At 38.8% G+C, this 25,812-nt stretch overlaps 1 protein-coding gene across 1 annotated transcript in view; it reads left to right on the forward strand.

The window, feature by feature from the left end:
- Window positions 1-25,812, forward strand: part of UNC13C (unc-13 homolog C) — a 4,920,764-nt gene that overhangs the window by 4,539,335 nt on the left and 355,617 nt on the right. The window contains exon 27 of the mRNA XM_044078941.1: window positions 11,280-11,336. Coding sequence (XP_043934876.1) covers window positions 11,280-11,336 — 57 coding nt within the window. The remainder of the gene's footprint in view (window positions 1-11,279; window positions 11,337-25,812) is intronic.

Here is a 25,812-nt window from a genome sequence, read left to right on the forward strand (position 1 = left end):
GTTGTAAGCGGGTTTGCATGGGTTTGCGTGACGCTTAGCAATACTAAGCTAAGCTTAGCTTAGCTTATCTTATCTTATCTTAGCAATACTAAGCTAAGCACACACATGCGCACACTGGTGCAAACCCGCTTACTACTGTTTACAAGTGCTTACTCCCGCTAACCCCCGCGCTCATATCTTTGACAGAAAAGTAAATGGGGAGATAGGAGTGTGGTGATAAAGGGTGCACAAAGAGGGGAAGACAGTAGGGAAACCAGCTCAGGATGTACAGGATGGGTGTGGGGAAGGTCCATAGCTGCCCATTTCTTTACAAGCAACAGCTGTGCATATGCAATGCATTAGGAGTGAAAATTGAAAGCTTCCACCCCTGAGAGAGGGGTGAGGACAACTAAGTATGTTGTACTACCAGTTATGAATATCAGGCACATGCACTGTTTGTGAACTGCTATACTGTCATTAGTACATTACTCACTTCTGAACAGTTTGTGGTTTGTTTGTGTTGACATTAGCACAGTCTACTCAGGACAACTGGACATATTTCAGTACTGTGTATGCCTACCTACACCCTTGGTTGTGCCTTACTACACAGGTATATAGTACTTTTGGGTAGGGGTGCAGAACTGCAGAGAGCATTATTTATTATCGTGTGATGTTTATCTTGCTGAACATACAGAGTTGCTGTGTACCTGTTAGTCTATAAAGGCTAGTAGTCTAGTAGTCTGTCTCAGTAGCTCCCATCTGTGGACATATCCAGATGGTAGACCGAGGTTAGCCTAGTAATCTTTGACTGTGCACCACACCAGTCTTTTCAGCACCTGAACAATGGCATTGTCACAGGTGGTTGCTAGCAGTACATGGCTACATCCTTTGATATTTCTGTGTTGTACTCCTACATAAGGGCATGCTTGTGGAATTCATTCTACAGCTATTTTCAGAGTGTGTAACAGCAGACAAGCTGATATGCCTGTGTGTTTCTGACTCTTCCAGGCCTCAGATACTCTCAGGTATATATTTGAACAGCCTCAGGGAAAGGTACATATAAGTGGGATATATTTCAGATATTTTGCAGTTGAGACTTTAGGAAATTCGGCGCATATGTATTACTACAGCTTTTCTGATGTGCAAGCAGTGTCTACTCTCACTTATTGACATTTTTCATTAAGTGAGATTCCCCACCTTTCTGCCTACTGTTAATACATTTCACAGGGAGTCAGAGGGGCACAGCTAACATTTGTTTGCAAATCAGGGACATCCCTGTAAATCAGTCACAGTTGGGAGGTCTGGCCTCTGACCTATTGAAATATGCAGGGTTTATCCTGCTCTGATACTGTGTGGGGTTTGTAAGGTGCTACTGTAACATTATTCCCTACTAGCATGGCTAGTTCTCTTTTCACAGTCATGTCATGCAATTCCACAACACTTGCTGGTTAAGGGCCACAGAACAAGATTTGTGTTATGCCATTCCAATTTTCCCTTTACATTCACTCATTGTAATGCATGATATATTTCTTTCAGCACCAAGTTATTGTATATCTGCTGTGGTGTAGTGGCACTTCATGCAGACTGATGAGTCCAAGGTCTGGGGTTCGAGACTGACAGGGGTATTTTATTTTGCTGCTGAGCATTACAAGGGCCTTTTAAGCAGTTGTAAGCGGGTTTGCGTGACGCTTAGCGATGCTTAGCTAAGCGCACACAAGCTCACACTCGCACACCCCTGCTAACTACTGCTTAAAAGTGATTACTCCCACTAACCCCCGTGCTAATTTCTTTGAAAGAAAAGAAAATGGGGAGATAGGAAAGTGGTGAAAAAGGGGGCACAAAGAGGGAAAGACAGTAGGGAAACCAGCTGGGATGTGCAGGAAGGGTGTAGGGAAGGCCCATAGCTGCCCATTTCTTTACCAGTAACAGCTGTGCATATGTTCGAAATTTGGTGTGAAATTTGCAACCTTCCACCCCTGAGAGAGGGGTGAGGGCAACAGACTATGTTGTACTGCCAATTATAATTATCAGTTTACATGTCCAGCGGACATGTGTGCGAAATGGGCAGCTATGTATGGGGCATAAATTGTTTTGTGGGAACAGATTGCCCTTTTTTTTATTTTTTTTTTTCAGGTGAGACTGGAATGTAAGGTAGGGGATGTAGGTATATTTGGGGAGGTAGGTTGGGGAGGTAAACAGACAAGACAAACAAGATGCATACAGGGGCGGAATTTGACACATGGGGTGGGTGAACACAGTTGACGGGGAAAGTTGTTTGGAAATCGCAAGCCCATGAGCCCAGAGATGGTAACAGTGGAACTGAGATCCCCACCCATGGGCAGTCACCACTGCACCTTCACAGCCCTGAGGGTGGCTGTGTAGGATGGGCAGGCTCACCCGAGAGACGCGCCACTCTCGCCTCAACCTGGCGTAGGGGATCAGCGACTGAACGCTGGATCTCCCTACGCACCACAGCCTGGACCCTTCGAAGGGTGACAGGTGGCCCTTCTCCACCCACGCTTGCACGGGGGGATGAGCCCCATCCCCTGCAGTGCTTCCACCCGAAGGCGGCTCAGGACCAACGGAGGAGGGGAGCCTGGGCTGGGCACCAGAGCTGCTGGTGCCAGGTGCACTCGCCAACTGAGGAGGGACAGGTGGGTCCGCTGGGACCGGCCTTCCCATACGTTCTGTGATTAGGTGTGTTTAATTACAACATAAACAACAGCATTCCAGATTAGTTGTAACAGCATGCAGTAATATTCCCATTAACCCAACACAACAAGGTTCCAACAGTGGATCAATAAGCATAACACATGCATATATTGAATGACAGTGGATATTCCAACAGCATGCAGGGATGTTTGGTAGCAACAGGCCACTATGAATGTGGTGTTTGAACAGGGCACATGCATCAACATGAATGCAAATATTTATAAAGCAATAGGACATATGTCCCAACAAATATTTAAGATTACACATACCCATTGAGGTGTGGAATTGCATGGTTTATGCACAAACAGTAGGGTGTAGAAAAGAACCTCAGTTAACGTCTTATAATTACTTTTACTCTCCACTACATTCCTAGTGACTGCAACTGTATATTCCCTACATGTATTATTACACTTGCCACCATGCATTAGGTTGTGTAATGGGTTTGGCTAGTTCAATATATACTTGACCTATATCTGACATACTAACTGTCCAAGATGCAGATGTTACTGCTACATATTTCATGATTGCTTTTATATTTCTTTATCTACATATCTGGATGTTTTCACATGACATTTTAACTTCAGTTTGTACAGAACCCTGCATTTATTGAAGCACACTCACATTTCTGGGGAACATATTAGCATGCTACTCGTATGCTAGATTTTCTTATGCATGCCAGCCAGTAACTGACTGTTGAGGACTGTATATATGCTTCACAGCTGCTAGCACTTCCAACACCCACTTTAGATAGGACTGCAGAACTCTGGGTTGCCAGCACTTTTTAAACAGTACTATTTGTATAATGCAAGGGTACAACAACATTTCAAACTAAGTGACACACACACACTCCAGGTTTTAAACCTTTATTACTGACATTACACACTTTTCCACAGACTCACACCTTTATTTGTTGTAACAGTGCGTATGGAAGACATATTCAAGACAGATTATACCTTTATTAATGGGTTAGAACACACTTTTTCAGGCTCACTCACTTATGTTATATGACAGTACCTGCAGAGATTTTATTCCAGACATATGTTACCTTTCTTAATGGGTTACTATGCTCTTTTTCTAGCTTTATGAATTTTCGTATAACAGTACATGCAGAGGACTTATTCACGCCATTTTATGGCTGTATTATTGTACTACAACACTTTATTTCATGCTCTCTCCCCTATTTTATATAACAAAACATGCAGAATAATCACTAACCTGCCTGGTGGTGCAGCCTTTGCAGCCTATCAGCATAGGCTTGCTGATTCGCAGCACGGTCACCTGCAGCTGTAAAGTAAATGAAGGGATATTGAGACATACCTATCCATTATACAAACTCAATTATCAATTCTTACATACTGCATTCCATGGCTACATACTCAATCGTGGGGCATCCTGCATCCCACGGGCCTCCTGTATCCATTGGTTCAGGCGGTCCTGCTTCCATCTCTTCAGGTCTGCATGGTGGTGATGGACCTGCTCACCAGTGCGAGGAGCGCCTGTGACACTGGTGAGGTCATGAGCTGACCGGTTCCAAGCCTCAGTCTTGTACTCCGTCCCTTGGAACTGGCCCTGCAGGAGTCTGGACTCATGACGGTGGACAAGGAGCCAAACCATGTATTTCGACTCCTTGATGCCCCAACGCTGCGCTCGGAAGCGTGAACCCTCTCCTGCACCTGCCATTCTGACTGCAAATGTGAGCTACAATCAGTTATGGTGAGTATTCCCGCCTATGGGGCTTAAATATGCCGCATTTCCTGCAGTTTTTTGTGATTGGCCATTTTTGAGAATTCTAGGCTGACTGCAGACCTGCTTAGTAATGGTTAATCTACCATTTCTAAGTATATGTATGCTAATAGTGGCTGTTTCTCCTAAGCTGTCATGGCTTAGTGGTTCTGTACTTTGAATATGATGCACAGGGTCCTCGGTTCGAACCTTGTCATTCTTTTATTTTAATACTGTCTAGACAGGCTAGGGGGTGTGGCTGCATTTAAGCAACTTATCTCTACGTTGCTCCCCAGTGCCCTACGGTGCCCTGGTTGGCGCGGCGCGCATGTCCCCGCAAACACATTGCGCTGGGTAAAGTGCTTTTAAACTTTGGGCAACTCTATTGCACTGGGTAAAGTGCTATTAAGCTATGGGCACCTCTGTTTAGCTGGGTAAAGCGCTATTAAACTATGGGCACCTCTGTTTAGCTGGTTAAAGTGCTGCTTAACAGCAGGCTATTATATATCTGGATCCTTTAAAAATATATATTTTGTTCACTGATACATTGGCCATTTCACTGCTTTTAATAATATGTTAATCATATATGTCTGGTATTATTTCATATACTGATTTAAAACATAAGTACAAAGGGAAATGGTGGGTCTCGAACTGTGAACGCCTCCTCTTTGTGCAAACGCTCTACCATTACGCTATTGCAATTTTGTTGTGATTTGCATAAACATTCTTTCTTATGCTCTTCCATGTCGGAATTGCTAACTACAGCTAAGCAATGGGCACACCCATGCACACACGCGCAAATTCGGGCAGCTATATCGTGGATTTAAAAAATAAATTAATATTTTACTTTTTATAATTGTGATGGGGGTTTACAGTTTCAGGGAGTGTGGTGTTGGGTGCAAGTACATTTGAGCGAACTCGCTCTTGTGTGTTGACATTTTGCTTTTCAAACACTTGCAGGGGCGTGGACATTTAGACTGCTCAGCAGTCGGACACACCCCCTGCTTTCATACTCGGTCCTTGTAAGAGTTACGGTTGAGTAAGCATGCCCTCATGAATATTCATGGCACGCTGACGTCATACCATTCAACTGCAGCCTCCGAGTAAGACTTATTAAGTCTTACATGGAGGATTCGTGAATCCTGGCCCATGACTTTTTGTTTTAAGGCTATTTATGGACAATTTCACAGCAAAAAAGCCAAACCTCACTAGCTGAGGACATGCATGTTTCTGCCTTCTTATGGGATTATCAACATAGCATAAGTGGAATGCTTGGCTAACATTTGGAAACACAGGGCTATTGTACCCAACTGATATCCATAAACATTAGGGTGACTGAAAAATATCCCAACCACCAAACTAAAACAATAAGTAAAAAGGTCACACAGAAAGAACCAATCAGTTAAAAAAAAAAAAAAAAAATCTAGCAAAGCTAGACTTTCCACTGTGTGATACCTTAAACCATTTGTATTAGAGACGACATGTGATATATGCAAATTATCCTTTAAGGACTTCAGGTGTTTCAGCTAAATGGCAATTCTGAATGTCCATGACTTTTTCTTTTAATTCTATTTATAGACAATTTCAGGTCAGAAAAGCCAAACCCCACTAGCTGTAGACATTCATGTTTCTGACTTCTTATGGCATCATCACCACAGCATAAGTGGAATCTTTGGCTAAAATTTGGAAACACAGGGTTGCCATAGAAAGGTCCTTCCAGTGTGGCGTGTCCTTCTGCAATTCAGAAACATGTTATCTGTGACAAGCTAAGACCTCATTATTAGCTAATTTGTATGTTTCCTGAATTGTAGTTACTACTGCGATGTGAAGATCAGTGGTAGTGACCTGCTACTCATACAGGTAGCAGAATCCCCCTTCCATTCACTTTCCCACACACACACACACACACACACACACACACACACACACACACACACACACACACACACACACACACACACACACACACACACACTCTGCAAGCAACTTTCTGATTCTCTCTCTTTTTTTTCCAGCAGGCAAATGAAGCTCAGGGAATTTCACTCGACCATCTATAAGGAAGCCCTACATAGTAAATGGGATGTTTGGGGAAATTAATACAGAGATGCAGCTCAGCTGCATGTGATTGTTCAAATTTTACCAACAATGTTAATTCATTTTCCAGGTAGTTGGGTTTCTCAGCCTTTGGTGTACTTGTAAGGTGTCCATCAGGTGGCCTTAGGACCATAATCTGGCCCACCAAAGCATTTTATATGGCCTCCGGCATCTCCCATAACTTACTGTCTTGAATGGACACATACATGTTGGAGATGTTAATGTGGCTCCTACAATTTGCAAAGCATGGTAAGTGACCCCTGAAATGTTTGGTATATGGCCCCTCAGCCAAAAATGGTTGGGTAACTCAATTTCTACCACACAAATGTCAGCTACAATGTTACAGAGTAAATTTTGTTGCCATTGGAATGAAAAACAATGATTTTGATTGTATTTAGTTGTTCCCAAGTTTTGTCATTAAGTTATTCTCATCAGTTTGTTAATTGAAGCAAAAAATAAAATTGTATGTCTGTTTTTGCTCATTAATTAAAATGTACATGACTTCTGTAAAAGCCCAGTTTGGCACGTCCCTTAACTTTAAGTTGATGATCAAAAAAAAAAAAAAACTGATGCAGTTTATGCCATGCACAGTTTGCTATAGTGCTTCATTTCTGACCACGATACAGGCATTCACTTCTGGTGCTGGTGATGCATTGAAGACCAGATGGGATCTGATGACCATGCCCCCTAATGCTTTCCTCTTGCAGTGGCTGTCCCCATTAACAAACCGTAGATATACTTCTCTATAAAAACAATCAATTGTTGTGGAACACGTTTAATGCTCATTTTGTTTTCAACATTGTCATATTTATTTGTTAGAACTGAAAATATTCATATTTATATTTTGTTCCTCTTGTCAAATTGCGTACATAGTAAAAGCATCTATGACAAAATGAAAATTTTGTAGACTTTTGTTTGCAGCATGGTATAGTATTTACTGTATAAATGATTGGTGCATTCCCACTGTCCCAGGCATAAAAGAAAATGATTCACAGGTAAGTGTTAGACTAACTGCCTTTGTGGATTATTTTAAGTCTATCCAATTTCCCTTTCACGTTAGAGTCAAACTCTGTACCTTGTGTCTGTGAGGTAAACATCTCAACGATTATACCAACTCCCACCCTCAAAAAGAAAGCACTGATACTTGCCTGGGGATTCAACCCAGCGCACCTTGTAATATGTGTGCTTGTCATTTACATGGCATAAAAGGAGTGGTGTGAAAATCTGTACAGAATTAAAGTGTTTCCATAGAAGAAGTATGTCTGATGTTTTTATTCTTTTTGATTTTGCCTATAATAAACAGTGTCTCCTGCCTTAAATGAAAGCATGTAAACATACCCTTAGAACCTGATGAACCTGCTGATACTTGGAAGTAAACAAAGCTTACTAATGACACTAATAGAGTACGGCTGACTTTGTGATGATGCCAGTATTGTCTTCACAAACCCAATATTATACGATGCCCTTGTTTTTATTCTGCTTTATTATGAAGACCATCGGTGGTGCTGATAGTCTTCTACTGTTTTATCAAAAATTGTTAAATTTTATACCCATTTTACCAGAGCCAGGAATTGTAGTCATTTCCAGAATTTTCTACCACTTCCTACTTCCCTTTTTTTCCTCCCTGTATCTAAGATGCTATTTTTAAGGAGATAAACTTAGAGAAAAGCAGGGATTAAATGTGCATTTTTATTCAGTAAATATGTCCCTTGTCATCCAGGACTGCTATTCATATTTAGCAATGGCACAGCGATGGCTTTGGAGATGGAAGAAGAAAAATGTGCCACACTAAAAGCCGACGTAAACTTCGCATTAGGAGCAAATCTGTTAACAGGGGTTGTGTTATGTCATGCTGAGTATGAATTAACAGTTGATTAGTGAGTGTACTGCATAGCTCCTGTCCCTCATTTGTTTTTTGCAATATTTAGCTGCATGCACTCTTAATTTCATAAAGCTTCTTAGTATAATTCTGTCAGGAGCTTTATGTTACAAAGTTTACCTGAATTTGGAAAATATGTGAAATTGATAAGCTTTCAAGAAAGCTATTTAAAAAAGTATAGTGCAACTGAAATAGCTTACTTTACTGTGGTCTATAAGCCTTGACATTATAGATGTAAGTCTTCTTGAACCTATTTATGGACTCATCTTTTTTATTTAAGGTGATATGTTTAGACGATCATATGTTCGGTTGTCAAGTAAACTAGCTAACGGCTTTCAAGAAACTTGCATTGCATCTATGTGAATTTTTGTGTGCATGCACATTCAGGTATGTGAGTATGTATGTGTGTGTATGTGTGTGCGTATGTGTGTGTGTATGTGTGCGTGTGTGTGTGTGTGTGTGTGTGTGTGTGTGTATGTGTGTGCCTGTCTGTGTTTGTACATGTGTGCATGTATGTATGTGTGTGGCTTTCAAGAAACATGCAATGCATCTATGTAAATTCTTATGTTCGCATGCATATTTATGTGTGTATTTGTGCATGCATGCGTAGCTGTATATGCATGTGTGTGTGCGCGTGTGTGTGTGTGTGAGTGCGTGTGTGTGTGTGTGTGTGTGTGTGTGTGTGTAATTGGGTATGTGCATGCAGGGGTGTGTGTGTGTGTGTGTGTGTGTGTGTGTGTGTGTGTGTGTGTGTGTGTGTGTGTGTATGTGTGTGCACACGTATATATGTGTTAAGACTGAAAGGAGTTTATTCCATATCCTTTAAAGGTATTGTGAAATCTCACTTCAGTTTTCTCTACTATTTATATCTGTATTTTGATATTAGATTCCTCAGCTTTCAGTCAGCTGTGCCAGCAGTTGGTTCCAGGTGTACATTTTTAAATAGAACCAGAATGTACATTACTTTAGAGACCAAGCTAAAGTCACTGCTAAGTAACCTGAACGAAGTAGAAAATAATAAGTTTCTTTTTAAATAGTTCAGGGTTTCCAAATCTATGAATTTACTGAGGGCTATTTAAAATTTATTTGTTTTCATAGGATCATAGGATGTTACTAGGCTAATGGCCCAGGGGCCCATCCAAGCCTAGCCAAGAGTTTATCCCCAAAAAGAAACCTCAGTCCGCATCTGTCACCCCTGTCAATGAGGGACACAGGTGGAACCCCTGGGACAAATGTGTGGTTTCCCATCCACTCATCAAGGTTGCGCTTGAAGAGGGTCAGCGAAGTGCTCTGTTTGATGTGTATAGGAAGTCTATTCTGGACATTTAACAAAAATGCCAGATTTGCTGTTAAACATTACTACCGGCCACACCACTAGCTAGCACTCTGGGAACTTAATTGGCTAGAACTACCCCACATCCTATTTTTATTGCAACTTGCCACTGTACTCAAAATCTTGCATAAGCCAGACAACTGCTCAATCATAAAAAAGAATCATAAAACACTATTCCTCTAAAAGACAACTAAGATAAAAAGACATCTCTTCTTGACATAACAAAATCTTACAATTCTGCAGAGGACTTCCTATACTCAAACACAATTTCAAAAATGTGGAACTCTATCTCTCCATCACTAAAAACAGACAAATATGGAAATTTCACCAAAAAAAAATAAAATGTCACCTGAGAGAAAAATGGATCTGCTTCTGCATCGAGCCAGTCTGATGTCAGTGATGCTAATATAATTCATCTCTTCTCATCTGTAGAATAAATCCTGACTTTGCATCTTTCCTCACTTCTGATTTCTCATTAATTTCCTATTCTCACTCAACTGTCTTTCCCACTATTACTGTCTTCCTAATATAATTTTCTCTCCTCTTAGAAGTGTGTTTTCCCAAATGATTTTACTACACAAAGGCGGTATACTGACACTAATTTTAAGCTGTTTCTCTGCATAAATATCTCCTTATATGCATGCAGTGTATTTGCTGGATGTGGATTCTTGTACTGTATAAAATGTCTGATTTTTTTAAATGGTATTTATATAATTCTCCAACTTTTTGTTTAATCTTTTATGATTGGATAAACGATTGTACAATATAGGGAACTTTTTTCCTTGGGCCTCTGCTGAAAACCAGTTCATTCTCAACCAAGTCAGATTTTCAACAGTGTCAGTAGCATAACGGCTGTGAGGTCTGTTTCTGCAACCGTTAGATCAATAGCCAATACAGCAGTGTGGCATAGGAGGGGGCTGCACCCTAAAATGTGTTGTTCTTTGGATTCAACATTAAACTGAGGTCCTGTCGGCATGAGATACTGGTAGCTCAGGTGGATGTAAAAGATCCCACAGCACCTCTGAAAAAGAGTAGGGGAAGTTCCCTGATACCCTGGCCATATTTCTCTTACTAGTAAAAAACCAACTCAAGTCTGCCATGAAAAGAGGCTACTAGCTTAATGCGACAAACCCGGTAAACAAAGGATAAATAAATAAACTATTCTAGTAAACAAAGGCTAAATTAAATTATCAGCAGGAAAATTTAGATACTGACTGACATATTTTAACAGTCATTCTAAAATGATATTTGCAATTGAAATATCTTACCACAATCCCTTTCTGTTGACTACTTTAGTTAAGGGATTAAGGTCATTTGTAGACTCTGTCAGAAAGCAGGTATATTGTACACTGGAAAATTAGACGGGAACAACGTGACATAGGTATTTTTTCAGAAGTAATTTGAATGTTTGCACATAATGCAGATATGTCTGGTTTGCTGTCACCCCTGAATATGTTTATAAGAATACTATTTCAATGTCTTATTTTTATGAATCAAGAGCAATGCATCTTACCTAGAAAGAACAAAAGTTTGACTTTATTTTGCTGTTCCTATTTACAGGGAGCACAGACAATCTTTGGTGCTGCTAAGGATTTGGGACAATTATCTAAGTTGAAGGTAAGATCAATACATCAATTCCCACAGTAATATCCAGACGCACTGTACATTTATACGTCATCTCTTCTGAGAAGAATGCTTGCTTCCTCAATTACAGTTCTGTAATAAGTGAATATTAAAGTTTCGTGCAAGTAAGTGTTCACTGTGAAAAGTGTTAAAATGTGTTTCTAATTATGTGCAGTATTTGTCTACCTGCATGTTCGTGATGTATTAGCATGTCTATACGTTGTCTGCACACTGAGTCCGGAGACACGGAATTTTGTTCAGTTTTTGCACTTGTGTGATTTCTGAATGATGATAAAGTTTACTTTGATTTGAGTTGACTTTTGACTTAAATACTAGGTGTTGTTTGCAACTGCGATATATATATATATATATATATATATATATATATATATATATATGATAGATAGATATAGATAGATATTCATATAGATAGATAATTGTAGAAACATATACAGATACATATATAGATAGATAAATATCTATATATATATGTAAAATATTTATTTAACACTAAAAAGTCTATATAGTATTAAAGTAAATCATAATTAGTTGATAGGCATGCAGTCCTGGAGACCATTAAGGAGCTGAGTTCAAATTTCCATTTGCCCAAAGCCCAGTCTGGTTAAGTAAATTTTTCCAGGTAACGAAGTAGCCAATTAAAGTATAAAGATGTAAACCTTTTCTCTTTGGCACAAAAAGCAGCTTGTTTACAGGTTACGTTTTAGTTGTCTGCTCTAACTGCCACAATTAATAGTACTATTTTTAACTCTCTTAACATTAGAATCTGTCTTTCTGAGGTCAGTTATAAGGTCACCTTTATTAAGGAAAGTGTTTTATGTGTGTGTGTGTGTGTGTGTGTGTGTGTGTGTGTGTGTGTGTGTGTGTGTGTGTGTGTGTGTGTGCGCGTGTGTGTGTGTCTGATTTATAGTTTACTGTAATTTTTAACTGATTTGACTGTAGCAAAGCCTTGAATTGTATGCAGCAGTGGAAGCAGAAATAATGCAGTGGCTGGGAAAAAGCCACTGTTATTTATATGGTCGATGAGGTGGCCTGGGTGTTGAGAAAACAAAGTAATAGTAATTTAGATAGTGGCATCTGCAATGCAGGTAATGATAGACATTCTGCAAGGGTAAATGGCTGGGCCTATCTTTTTCAAGTTTTTCACATCTGACATTAGGTATTCCAGGAATTCACATAGTTTATAGCATAATCCAAAAGTTCAATCTACCACAACATGCCCACTTGCAATTCAAAAACATGTTAGCCAAGATGAGATAAAACCTTGTTACAGGCTAATTTGCACATTTCTGGAATCACAGTTACTACTGTGACATACAGATCATGGCTGATCTGTATGTGAAGGTAGTAACCTGCTACTCATGTAGGCTGTGTCATTCCCCCTGTCACTCGCTCACACACACACACACACACACACACACACACACACACACACACACACACACACACACACACACACACACTCCACAGACCCTAACCTATCTATCCTCGCATGGCTCCCTCCTCCCCTTAACACTTTAGTACCATCATGGTCCATATGTATTAGGCCCTGGTGGTTTTGTGTATCTCCACCACCCAATCCCCATTATGATGTTAACACTTTACAACACTTTAAAGAATTATTCCTGGTGTCTAGTGTATCCCCCCACCCTCAAAGGTCCATTACAATGTTTTTTCTGTTTGGCCATGTTCACTACCCCGACATGGTAGGCATGGCATTGCTGATCTACATGGTCAAACACTTTCTTGAATCACTCAGCTGTATGGAGGCAGTTCCAGGGAGAGAACACATGGCTAATTAGCATATGCCTCTCCTACCAGAATGCCTCATTAGCATTCAGCATCGTGGTGTTGCACATCTTTGTGTTGGAGGACCTTGCAGCACTGTGTAAAGATGATTGCTGAATCAGAGAAAAGTACTGTGATGTGTACAGCTCTGGGTACATATATTGGTACCATTTTGAATCCAGCCCATTATCTGCATTATATGCTGATGGAACAAATGAAAAAGAGGGGTACAAATATTTGTAAGGCAAAATACATCAACACTCCAAAAGGATCCAGACAGCTGATGAAATGGCCATTTAGTTCATAACTCAAGTATAATGACAGTGTTAGATATTATTATTCCTGCACTAAATCTTTATATACAGTTTTTTAGATAAGGTTATGCGTTATGCAGTCATTGTAGTTTAATATTGCTAACTAAGGCTGCAACAGGAACACTGATTTTCAATGATTCCAAGAAAAAATGTAGGCAGATTCAGAATTTGGACCATTTAAGTTCTGAAAAAGTATGACATTATCATGGAATTTGGTATTTTAGGTTATTCATCATAACTTTCATACTTGTAGCATAGCAGTTTGCTTCATTGTATAATAAATATTTAGAATCTGTTTAATTTTGCAAATACATAATAAATATTTAGAATCTGTTTAATTTTGCAAATACACATCCACTATATATATATATATATATATATATATATATATATATATATATATATATATATATATATATATATATATATATATATATGTATATGTGTGTGTATGGTGGAACTGAGTATCACTGAATCCCTCATTCATTGACATCTGTTTAGTTTACTACACAGATGGTCAACAATTCCTGAGGTTGGGAAATATGCCCTTTTTCTCCAATGTTGTATAAAATCTTGGAGTTAGTATGTCTGTTTCCATATCTAATTAGTCAGGGGTTATGTGATGCAAGGTGTCTTGCTCCCCTGCAAAATAATTGTGTTTTATGCTATACATAGCAAGAGTGTCAATGTTTGCAAAGTCAACCTTTTGTGATGGAGCTTGTAAATGTCGATACCTGGTTCAATCGATCATTATTAGTAGACCAAGATATATTTCAGCATCCAAGACATGAACCTTCAATATATTGCACAAAGCTGATATAATTCTGTGGAAGTGGACAGTCTCAGATATGCTCAGAGTTAGTTCACAATGACAAAAAATACACTGAACCCACAGATATTGCCAACATTCTGGCAGACAGGTTCAGTGCAAATTTCTCCCTTCCCTCACCCCCAAAAGAAGAAATACTTATCCCAGCTGAATGTAACCTCCCTGTCATCTCAGATGTCCAGGTGAGAACCGCCCTCAGCAAAGCTAAAAACACAGCATCAATGGGACCTGACGGTATCCCGGGTTGCATGCTACGTGAACTCCAAGAGGAGCTAAACCCGCACATAAAAATGCTATTTAACCTTAGCCTTACTACAAGATATGTACCTGAACACTGGCATACAGCAGCAGTGGCACCTCTACAGACCCTGGTAACTACCGCCCCATAAGCTTAACCAGCCTGGTCTGCAAAGCTATGGAAAGAATCATTATGGAACTCATAAACAGAGACATTGGGGACCTACAGACACTTGATCCCACCCAGTTCGGCTTTGTAAAGGGCAGATCCTGCCTTTTGAACCTGGTTGACTTTTTCGAAACAGTCACTAGAGCCATTGACGAGGGCAAAGCAGTCCATACAGCCTACCTGGACTTGGCTAAAGCTTTCGACACAATACCCAACTCAGGCATCATAGACAAGCTCAACAGCTTAAATGTAAATCCATATGTCACAAGATGGGTTGCAAACTGGCTAAAGGATAGAACCCATAAAGTCAAAATCGCTGGAGCCATGTCAGACTCAAAGCCAGTCACAAGTGGTGTCCCACAGGGCTCTGTCCTGGGACCCCTCTTGTTCGGCATTTATTTCTCAGATGTGAAAGCAAACATGGGAGGGTTGTGGCTGACAAAGTTCGCAGATGACTGCAAACTAGGTGCCATAGTCGATACACCAGCTGACACATACATCCTACAGAAAGGCCTCACTGAAACGGGCAACTGGTGCGGAGTCATGGCCTTAAACTAAATGCCAAAATGTATAGTCATCCCCTTTGGGAAAAACAAAGTACCCACAAATTATCACATAGACAGTAACCCACTGAGTACGGAAAAAGTAATCAGAGACCTGGGGACCCAAGTCGATAGTGACCTCTCATTTGACACCCACGTTGCCAAAGTGGTTAGAAAGACTTTCTACCTTGCCCACCTTATCATGAAGGGATTCACATCCAGATCAAAGGAGGTCATTGTACCCCTATACTCCTCCCTTATCAGGCCCATGATAGAGTACAATGCCCCATTTGGTATGTACCTCACCCGGCACTTGCAACAGCTGGAGAGACCCCAAAAGTACCTCACCAAGAGGATCAAGGGTCTCCAACATATGTCATATGCTGCCAGACTAAAGAAACTCCAGCTCTATTCAGTAGCATACCGCCTACTCAGAGGTGATCTGTGCCTGATGTACAAGGCCATGTCCAATCAGGAATTGATGGACATGCTCCACCTCAAAAAATCCAAATCCATCAGAACCACGAGAGTTAAAGATTTAAACCTCAGCACAAATATGAATAGGATATGCTGGAGGGACAGATTCATAACTCAGAGGCTTCCCATACTCTGGAACAGAATCCCAGTTCATGTTAGGCAGAGCCCCTCACTGACTCTCTTCAAGAGAAATCTTGACGAGTGGATGGGAGATCGTAGGTTTACCCCGGGGGTCATCTCTGTATCACTACTAGACAGAGGCACAGTAAACTAATTCTGTTATGTAAGGGGGTCTTCACTGTGTCACTACTAGACAGAGGCACAGTATTCTAAATCTATTCTGTACACTTTTGTACCATTACATGGGGTGGCAAAAGCCACATCACTATGGCTAGGCTTATAAATGCCCCAGGGCAGATAGCCTAGTACTAAACTATGAAACTATAAAACTATAATATAGGCTTATGCCACCCTAGACTGGTATTTACTATCTTTGCATACGGCACTTTATATAAAATAGTAAACTGTATTAATGCCAGATGGTTTAGTACACCTGTTTCCCCAAGCTGAATTGAAATTATTTATTTTTGGTGCCTTTGCTGTTTAAATATCCAAGTCAGTACTTTCTATGGTCTATTCCCCACTGTCCAGATTCTGGGTACTGTCCTTTCTAAAAACAACTTTGCCAACCTACCTTCTATATCAGTGTTTTTATATAACTTGACCTGATAAGGGTCCTTAAATCTTGTTCTTGTGTAAGCTTCCCACTTCATGATACCTGTATTCTCTTGTTCCCTTGTATTGTTCACTCTGATATCTTTAATAATCCTTGCAGCTGCTTTACACAGACAAGTGGTACATTGCTTGAAGCTTTTCCACCCTGTTGAATGTGGTGAGCATCTGAGGGATTTCTAATTCCAAACATCCTTCACATCTTCATAAGGAAGGTATTGGCATCATCATCATCATCACCTAAAAAATAACAACAAAAAAATATGATCAGCTCACCACCATTTCTTTCAGGTGTTCATCTTGAAGGGGACCAAATTATATGCACCAATTTACCACCATTTTCTCCACAAATTTCATCCTTATCATCTAATATTTGTAACTATCCTGATAGATCCCCAAAAGATATTAATATGGCTTCCAGCAGGCATCTAGCCTCATTGTGTCATAAGTCCTTCCATAAATCGAGCATTCCCATCTCCCCATGTAAACAGTAGCTATCTGGGGACAAATTAAATGTCACTCTCAACCATAATATGGTCTGAACGACTAATCATAGCAAGTGCATCAAAGAAAACAATGAAAAATCAGGGCAGTTTACATTAGGACTCTACAAACCTATTAAAAGTCATAATCCCTAGGGATGATTTGAGCTTCCCATAAACCACATGGCCTCCTTATCAAAAAGTTTATATAGAAGTTTCTGTCCTATTCACTCATTAACCAAAAACCACTGACTAATCTTTTGAGTGAAGTATAAAACTACCCATTTTTAGGTAGTATTGTGCTAGGGAGGAAACTTCCAAAGTGCTTGATCAATTGGTTCTATGACTATTATTATATCAACCTCTGTTACATTAACAATATCCTGATCCTAATCCTGGGAGACAGAGACTAAAATAAGAATTATGATTTCTTACCCTTCAAACACTTAGTTGTCCCTTTCAGTTGTGTGCATAGGAACTTGTATTCCTACATTAGCAGGTTGTTTAGACGGAATGGGAGAGTCAGCAGTTTTTGCAGTTTATCCCCTTGTTGCCAATATCATGTTGAGGAAGACCATAAACAGTTTAAGTAAGAAAATATTAAGAAAGAACAACTGATGACAGCTTGATTTCCTATTTCTGTGGATGAGGTGTTAAAACATCTTGACAAGGTGTAGTACAGGCTATTATTAGTTTGAATTGCACCATACTTTCTCGGTTAAGTCTTCATTCTTGTCCAGTCCTCCATGTCACTACCTTCCTGGCCAAGATTGTTTTGGAACTAGATAAACATTTGTAAAGATATTGAATAGAAGCACTTGTTAAAAGCATACATCACAATATGGACAGCTAATTAAAAAGATGAAAATACTACACATAGAAATATGGAAGGATGTTTAAATAATTACATATTCTGGAATAAATGATTGAGATGGGGTAGGCTGTGATATCAAAATGATTGATTGCAATAAGCCTTGTGTATTTGTTTTGGTAATTATGAGTAACTGATTAAAACAACTAAGTGTATAAGTCTGTTTGTTATTCAAATAGTAGAGAATCCGGGGAGAAATTGCAGAAGGTGAATCCTGGACAAAGTCACAAAACTGATTTAACTGGAATGGAGAACAGGGTGTGATCAGAAGGTTTTTACATAAGCAGTGTATGTTGGTTTAGGAAAAGATTGTGACAGTAAACCTTGATTTTTAATGATATATATAATAAGTATTAACGATATGGTCAGTAAAAGAGGGAATTCAAAAAGCAAACACATAAGCAAATAGATATACAGAAATAAGATTAGAGAAAGAACCAAGGCTCCAAGGACAAATATACCAGATTTCACATGGCATAGAGAAAACAACACAGAAAACTATATGGAGGAGAGTAAATTTTGATTAGCAAGGCTGGGATGTCTGCTGAAATGGGCTTTAGGGGATCTTTTTTTTTTTTTTTTTTTTTTTTTGCTTTTGTTTTCTAGATCTCCTGTATGCTTTCTAGTTAATTGTGCATGTACATTAGTGTTATAGCGAGGGATGTGTTAGGATTTGTTAAACCTGCAGCTTTGTTTCTTTAAAGCTAAGTCATAACGGTAAGGATTGATTAGATTAGGTTAGTTGGTTATACGTTAGGTTGTGTATCAAGTGAATGAAGAACAGCTGTGGTCATTCTGCTCATAAAGGAGGACCTTCCACACACCTAGGCAGTTGTAAAACTGTAAGTTTGATCAGGCTTTTATGCAAAGCCACAGAAAGACTTATCATGGAGATAATCTATAAGGACAAAGGGAACCTCCAAACACTGGACCCATGGAGCTAATCAATAAGGGTCTGGAGTGTTTTTTCACCATTTGTCTTTTTTTTGGCAAGTTATTCAGTTCCCAGTGTTTTTCTACACAATTCAAGTCAAATCTTTCCCATTCTGGAATGTTTATGGTGATTATTTCATTTAAAGCTTTTCTTCCCTACTTGGCAGTGTCATTGCCATTTTTGGAAGATATTTTATTCTTTACTCACTCAGTTTTAAACTGGTAATAATGACAGTATGTTGCTGAGATTTGTTGTATGTGATTCATAGGTAGGTACTAGGCTAACAGCCCTAGGGCCTATATAAGCCTAGCCAAAAAGGTGCCCTGGCTTTCGCCACCCAAGAAAATTATTTTCCTGTGTCCCTGTCATGTAGAGCCACAGAAGTGATCCCTGGGGTGAATTTCCTATTTCCCATCCAATCATCAAGATTTTTCTTGAAGAGTGCTAATGAGGAACTCTGTTTGACATAGATAGGTAGTCTGTTCCAGAGTATGGGAAGTCTCTGGGACAGGAATCTATCCCTCCAGCATATTCTGTTTATTGTGGTGACAAGCTTTAGGTTCCTAGAGCGTGTAGCTCGGTGGGATTGGGATTTCTTTAAGTGGAGCATGTCCAACAGCTCTGGGTTTGACATAACGTTGTATGTTAGGCAGAGATTATGGATAAGGAATCTGGTTTAAGAAAATGTTGAAATGTGGACACCAGATCCTACAAGAGATATGTTTGCATGTTTAGTAGCACACTTAGAGGAGAAATTGTCCTTATAGATATTTTAAGGAACAAACATCTTTTACTGACATATATATATATAATAAACTGATTGTGAAAGGATTTTTACCAATTGTTTATTTCCCTGTGGAGGATTAGCAAAAGAAAACAAAAAAAAAAAAAGAAAGAAAAGGACAGAGATTCCCTGCTGTGTCCTCACTATGACCCTATCTAGTTCTCTATAACAGACCACAAATACAGGATAGTTCACCTGTTAATATGCTAGATAAAGCTAAGGATAGCACCTCTTCCTGTGCTTTTACAACTTAAAAGGAAAACACTATCCATGATTGCTGCCATAGGAAAAGACTGAATAACAAGTCATCATTATCTGAGCCTGATCAGTTCAGAATTGTACTCACCGGCCCTGATTTTACAATGTTTGCCCCTTCTACCCATTTTCTGTAGAGTTCTTCCATGTATCTTAATGTGAATTGGGACAGATGATTAATAGATTTAGTCAAGGCTTGGTGGGAAATGAACATCCTGTCTTCTTGCTCTGTATCTAGGTCAGCTAAACAGACTGTGTTAGTTCCCCTCCATCTCATCACATGTTCACAACCACACCTCAGTACTATTAGAGCCAAGGCTGGTGAACATTCAAAAGGCAACATCTCTTCACCACACATTTACTCTTTCCTTCCAAACCAACAGATCTATCCATGTTTGGAATATCTCCATCATCTTCTTTCACTGCGGTGGTGGTGCTGCTGTAGCGTTGTCGCCTCACAGTAAGACGTTGTCCTGTTCGATTCTCAGCTAGAGCATCTTCTTTGTGGAGACATGTGTGAATGGGTGTACCTTCATTGAAGGTTGTGCGTCAAGGCTGGCAACTCAGCACGTAAAAATCTACTGCCAATCATTAGCGGACCGGAGTTCCACTGTGGCAACCTCTAACCGGGAAAAGCCGAAAGACACAACATCTTCTTTCATGCTATCGCTTACCAGGGCGTGGTGTGTTTACTTTAAGTGGTCATTCCTGATTATGCCATGAACACCCTTGGTGTTACCTGTGTCACCACGAGACCTGAGGAATATCTCAGCACCAGTGATGGTGATAAGAGATTGGAGATCTAGCTTATCCTGGAAGGTGGGCTATGATTATGGAAATTGGTGGGATACCTCTGTGTTAATATTGAAGGAGATGGAAGAGACCCCATTGCAGCACCTACTGTTGAATGATCATTGCTTGGCCCCTTCACAGATATCAGCCTCAGCTTAGACACTCATGTTTCTGAGTCTTTTTCTCATGTTTCTGGATAATGACACGATAGACACATATCACAGTTGCATTCATCTTCCTTCATACTCAAACATTTCCTCTCCAATTATCCGAAGGAATACAAAGTGTAATAGATCTTTGTCTCATCAGTTGAGTCCCCAGCACTGTACATTGACATGACTGAATGAGAACAGTCAGCAGTCTTCTCTCCCGATAACTACAATCCAAGACAATTCCTTCAAGTGATGAAGCCTTCCTCTCTGTGATGGCTACTTCTTGGGTGATTCTTCCTGATAAAAAATGATTTACCTCAGTTATCTGTTAGTATTGGAACCAAACATGTCGATTCCCATTCCATTGAGACTGGACAAAATCTTTTTTTTACCTGTCCATGGAGAACCATCTCTACCTGAGACCAGTCAAGAATTTCCACACTCACCTAACATTCAGATCGCATCCACACCTCATTTTTCTCTTCCTAAATGCAAAACTACTCCTCTTCCAGTAACAGCCAAAGACCCAGAATATCCACTTAGTGTGGTCATTATCATCATTTCTGCCTAGATACCCACCTAGGGTGGTCTAGATCATACTTTTTGATCAAATACCAACTTAGGGTAGTATAAATTATAATTTCATGCCAGATATTTTCCAGGAGATTAAACAATAGAAACAAATGGATTAGGTTTTCCTTTTGAGGAACTTCCAAAGGACTAAATTCTGTTAATGTGTCTAGTCTAGTTCTTCATGATTATGTGTACCAACCATACTTAATTTTCATCAAAACGTAAATAATTATTCTCTATCTTCCTTAAAAATATGTGATGTCTTTCTGAAAGTCTCCTTCCTACAGGGACCTCCATTTAAGAAGCCTTTGCCCCATGACATTTTTTTTCTTAAAGAAACTAACCTTTCCCCACCTTGATCTATCCTCTGAAATATAGTTAAGGTTTCTAACTTGGAAAACAGACAGACTGTTCCAGATTATTATCACTGATCTCAAAGGTACCTTGTCTCATCTTCCACAAAGTGATTCACTTGTGCAGAAAACAGATTTTGGGAAAAAAGCTTCCATGATCACATTGTATAGCTGGCTTTTGGGATGTGTATTCTGTTATTAAAATTATGGCAAAGAATAGCACATCATATCTAATGGACATTTGGATAAATTGTTTGTTAGATGATATCTGTGTGGCAGCAAAATGGGCTACTCAACACATTTCAAATAACATTAAAAGCTGGACAGAATTTCAAGGTCCAGGTCAATCACTGATGCCACTGAAATAATTTAGTTTGGTACAGTGTCCCAAGCATTGAGATGTATAGAATAAACCATTTCAAATATGAACGTTATATTCTTACTATTGCAATAGGTATTTAAGATCCATGTTTGTCCACTTCAACGACCTCACCATTTTTCCCCCTGTCCTTAGGCGGTGAGGCCTAGGGAACACTATTTATGATTATTATTATTATTGTTCTTGTGTGTGTGGGTTTTAGTTATTCTAGGTTACTGCAGAGATCTGGAAGTGAAAAGATCTACGTAGCTTTTTCAGAGTAGGGGAGGAATTGCTGTTACAACTTCAGAAAGCTTTGGGTACTGAGGCAGCTAGGGCCTGTAGCTGCTGTCCCTAACCATTGAAGTGGACAGACCTGGATCATAAATCTCTATTGTTATGGCAAGTACATAACCTTTTATTCTCACTCAGGACTTGCACAATTACATAACATGTATGGGGAGACTGAGGATTCAAACTGAGGAGCACAGATCACTCATAAACTTAGAAGTTTATGCTATACTGCCATATCATTTTCATTAAATTGTATCTTTTCAGCCCTGTTTGGCAACACTATTAATTAAAGTGTTAATTCATCAGTTTCCCCCTTTTGTTTATATAGCATAACAGCTTTAAATTCTGCTCCTTTAACCTTTTACACAATGTGAAGCTTTTAGTTAAGAGCAGCTCTGTTGTAATGTACACATTCTTTAGCTAGATTTGTTTTTCTGAGTTTTACACTATACATTTTATTGCACCACTCCAACTGTCTTCATTTGATAACATATATGTGAGCAGTATTTGTTTAAAGAATTCAATGTCACATTATTATAATTCGTAATCTACTTTCAACCAATTTTGTGTTATCCTGGGTTTATTGAATGTACACAACAAATATATTAATTTTCTCTCTCACTGTCTCTCTCTTTCTGTATGACATACTCATGTTTCCTTCAAGTTAGCTTTTTTTTCTATGTCAAATCTGTCATCCAAATTATGAGGTTTAGGTCACAAGGCGAGTTGATACATGATTGAACTATAAGTTCCTTTATACCCTGAGAAATGTTCTTTTAATCACCTCCTCCCAAATATTGTAGGTACTGTCTGCCACAGGTATAGTACCAGAAAACATTAGTACACAGCCTTATACTGCAATGCTGTTTTAAATATGCTACTAGGAATGTTTAGATATGCCATGTTCTTATACCTCATTTTATGTAATAGCATTTGCTTACATCTACACATAATATGCAATCACACAAGAGCATAAAGCTAAACACCTTTAATGTGTAATTAAATAAAGTATATTAAGATGATTTCATCTGCTGGAAACAACTGTACTTAGAGAACTAAGCCACAAACATTTTCTGTAGAAATAATTTAGCAATACCCCTTTGTTTAAACCATCTTCTCCTCTAAACACATAAAACTAATTGATTTTGATACATAAAACTAATTGATTTTGATAGCTTTGAAACATATTACAATTCACAGTTTTTCTTTATGACAGCATATCTATGAAACTGTTAAGTTTAGATGGCTTTTAGACAGACTATAGTTCAGACTGCTTCTTCACGGCAACATACTTAAACTATCATTACTTGTTACAGAAGCTGTTTGTTATCAAGCTAGATTGCATTAGTAACTACTGCAGTTTTAAGCTGAAATTAATGGAGGACTCAAGACAGGTTTCAAAGCTATTCTCACTGGTACAGTAAGAATATATTCTCCAACAATCACCTCCAGATCTGTGGGCATTGTCATGTCACTGACACTATTTTATTGAATCTGATCATACAAAATGACCTTTCAGGGTGATTTTAAAGAATGATCAATATACATCTGTCCTTGCAGTAAGTGTTCTTGCTTACATCCCTTTGCATGTTGCAATTGATATTGTAAGAAATCATTTGCTGGGCAAGCATTTGTATTCTTATTACATAACTTTTTAGTTGCACCACAGTGATACATCTTTATCTATCAATCTATTTATCTACCTTTCTAGACAGATAGAGAGACATGCTTTCAGTCTAATAAAATGCTCAGACCAGTACAATATTTTCTCAGGAGTGTAGAATTTGAAATTTTAAAGTGAAATTATATTCTTGACTTCTAGATTTTATTATAAGATAGATGCTGTAGTAACAGATTGTGGCACAGTAGTTAAAGCAAAGGGTTGTGCACACCTGCAGATGAATATTCATTACCTTGTGTTAACATCTGCAGCAAATGCAATAGCTCCCCCAGGAGAACAAACAGTTCTCCCTACCAAGACTTTTCCAGCGATCAAATACTTATTAAAACACACACACATACACACACACACACACACACACACACACACACACACACACACACACACACACACACACACACACACAGACACATACCCTCAGACACAGATAAATATCATTTTTATGCATGTATAGACATGTGCATGTAAGTAAATATGCATCTAGTTTTACTGTAGTTCAGCTTATGCCCCATCTGTGTTAAATATGAATATACCTACAGCCCTAAGTCTGCAATGAATGACAGGCCTAAATGTTTTGCATTTTTAATGTAATATTATAGTATTTTTGTAATATCAAATTGCACAAAAACAATCTTATTCCTCACTTTTGATATGATAAACCTTTTGTGTTTTGTTCTTCACTCACCTTTTGTATAAGGAGTCAGTTCTAAACACATAAGTTACCATTTATTTAGCATTCGTTTCTTCTTATAATTCAAGAAGTGCATTCATGGATCTTAATAGCAACTCATATTGTTCAGCAAAAAATATATTCTTTTATTTATTTATTTATTTATATTTGTTTAACAATCTATATTTGAAGTAAGAATCTAAAATAAGAAGGAGAAGAACACTAATAGGTCTGACATTTGGAACAACCTGGTTACTCCATAGCTATAACCACTCCAGAGGTAACAGCATTTCTGCTGATTGCAAAAGAGATATTTTATAACATTTTATTTTATTGGTTTTTTTATTCATTTATTTATTTTTGAGGATGGTGACGTGAGTGATGGTGTATTTGGTTTGGGACAGTCACTTGTTGCTGAGCCGCTGTTGTCATATTTTTCAACCTCTTGGAGGAAGAATACTGGACAAAGCCATAAATAAAAGTGGGAGAAAGGCCTCAAAATAGGGACACTTTTAAATGCTATTCTTACAAACTTAGAAAAATTGATAGAATAACAGGTTTTGCTTTAGCATGAATTTTCTGAAGGGTAAGAAGTCTGAAACTCAAATTTCTGTCATTATTTTCTAACTTCAATCTTAAATGATTTGACACTAATTTGCCAGAAAACCACAATTTTGTGAAAAATGGAGCAAAAATATATGGCAAAAATCTGGACAGTTGAGAGGTATGGCTATTATGTGTTGTGGATGGTGTTCAAGGTTTTTCTTGTTGATGTACAATAAGAACCTGAAAGCTGAAGGTCTGATCAAAGGTCATATTAGAATTTGGGCTTATTATTTAAATAAGCTGCATTATCATCTCTTTATGTTGACTATGTGGCTTAGATATATCTATTGTGGCTTAGTGGTACTTCATGCAGTGCAGTGTGTGCAAGGTCCTGGGTTCGAGACTGACAGAGATGTTTTATGGGCTAGGAGGGTGGCCTAATGGTTAAGGTGTTTCCCTTACAAACACAAGGTGCAGGGTTTGAGTCTCACAAGGGATAATTGGCTAAGCTTAAAATGGCTTGCAAGGGCAGTTAGCTTAGTACTAATCTATGAACCTATTTACGATCTGTATTAGATAGTGAAAACAACCATATACATACATGGATTTGTACTCCCTG

Source organism: Protopterus annectens, chromosome 7.part1 (assembly GCF_019279795.1).
Source record: "Protopterus annectens isolate FY-2018-M chromosome 7.part1, PAN1.0, whole genome shotgun sequence".
NCBI classification, from domain to species: domain Eukaryota; kingdom Metazoa; phylum Chordata; order Ceratodontiformes; family Protopteridae; genus Protopterus; species Protopterus annectens.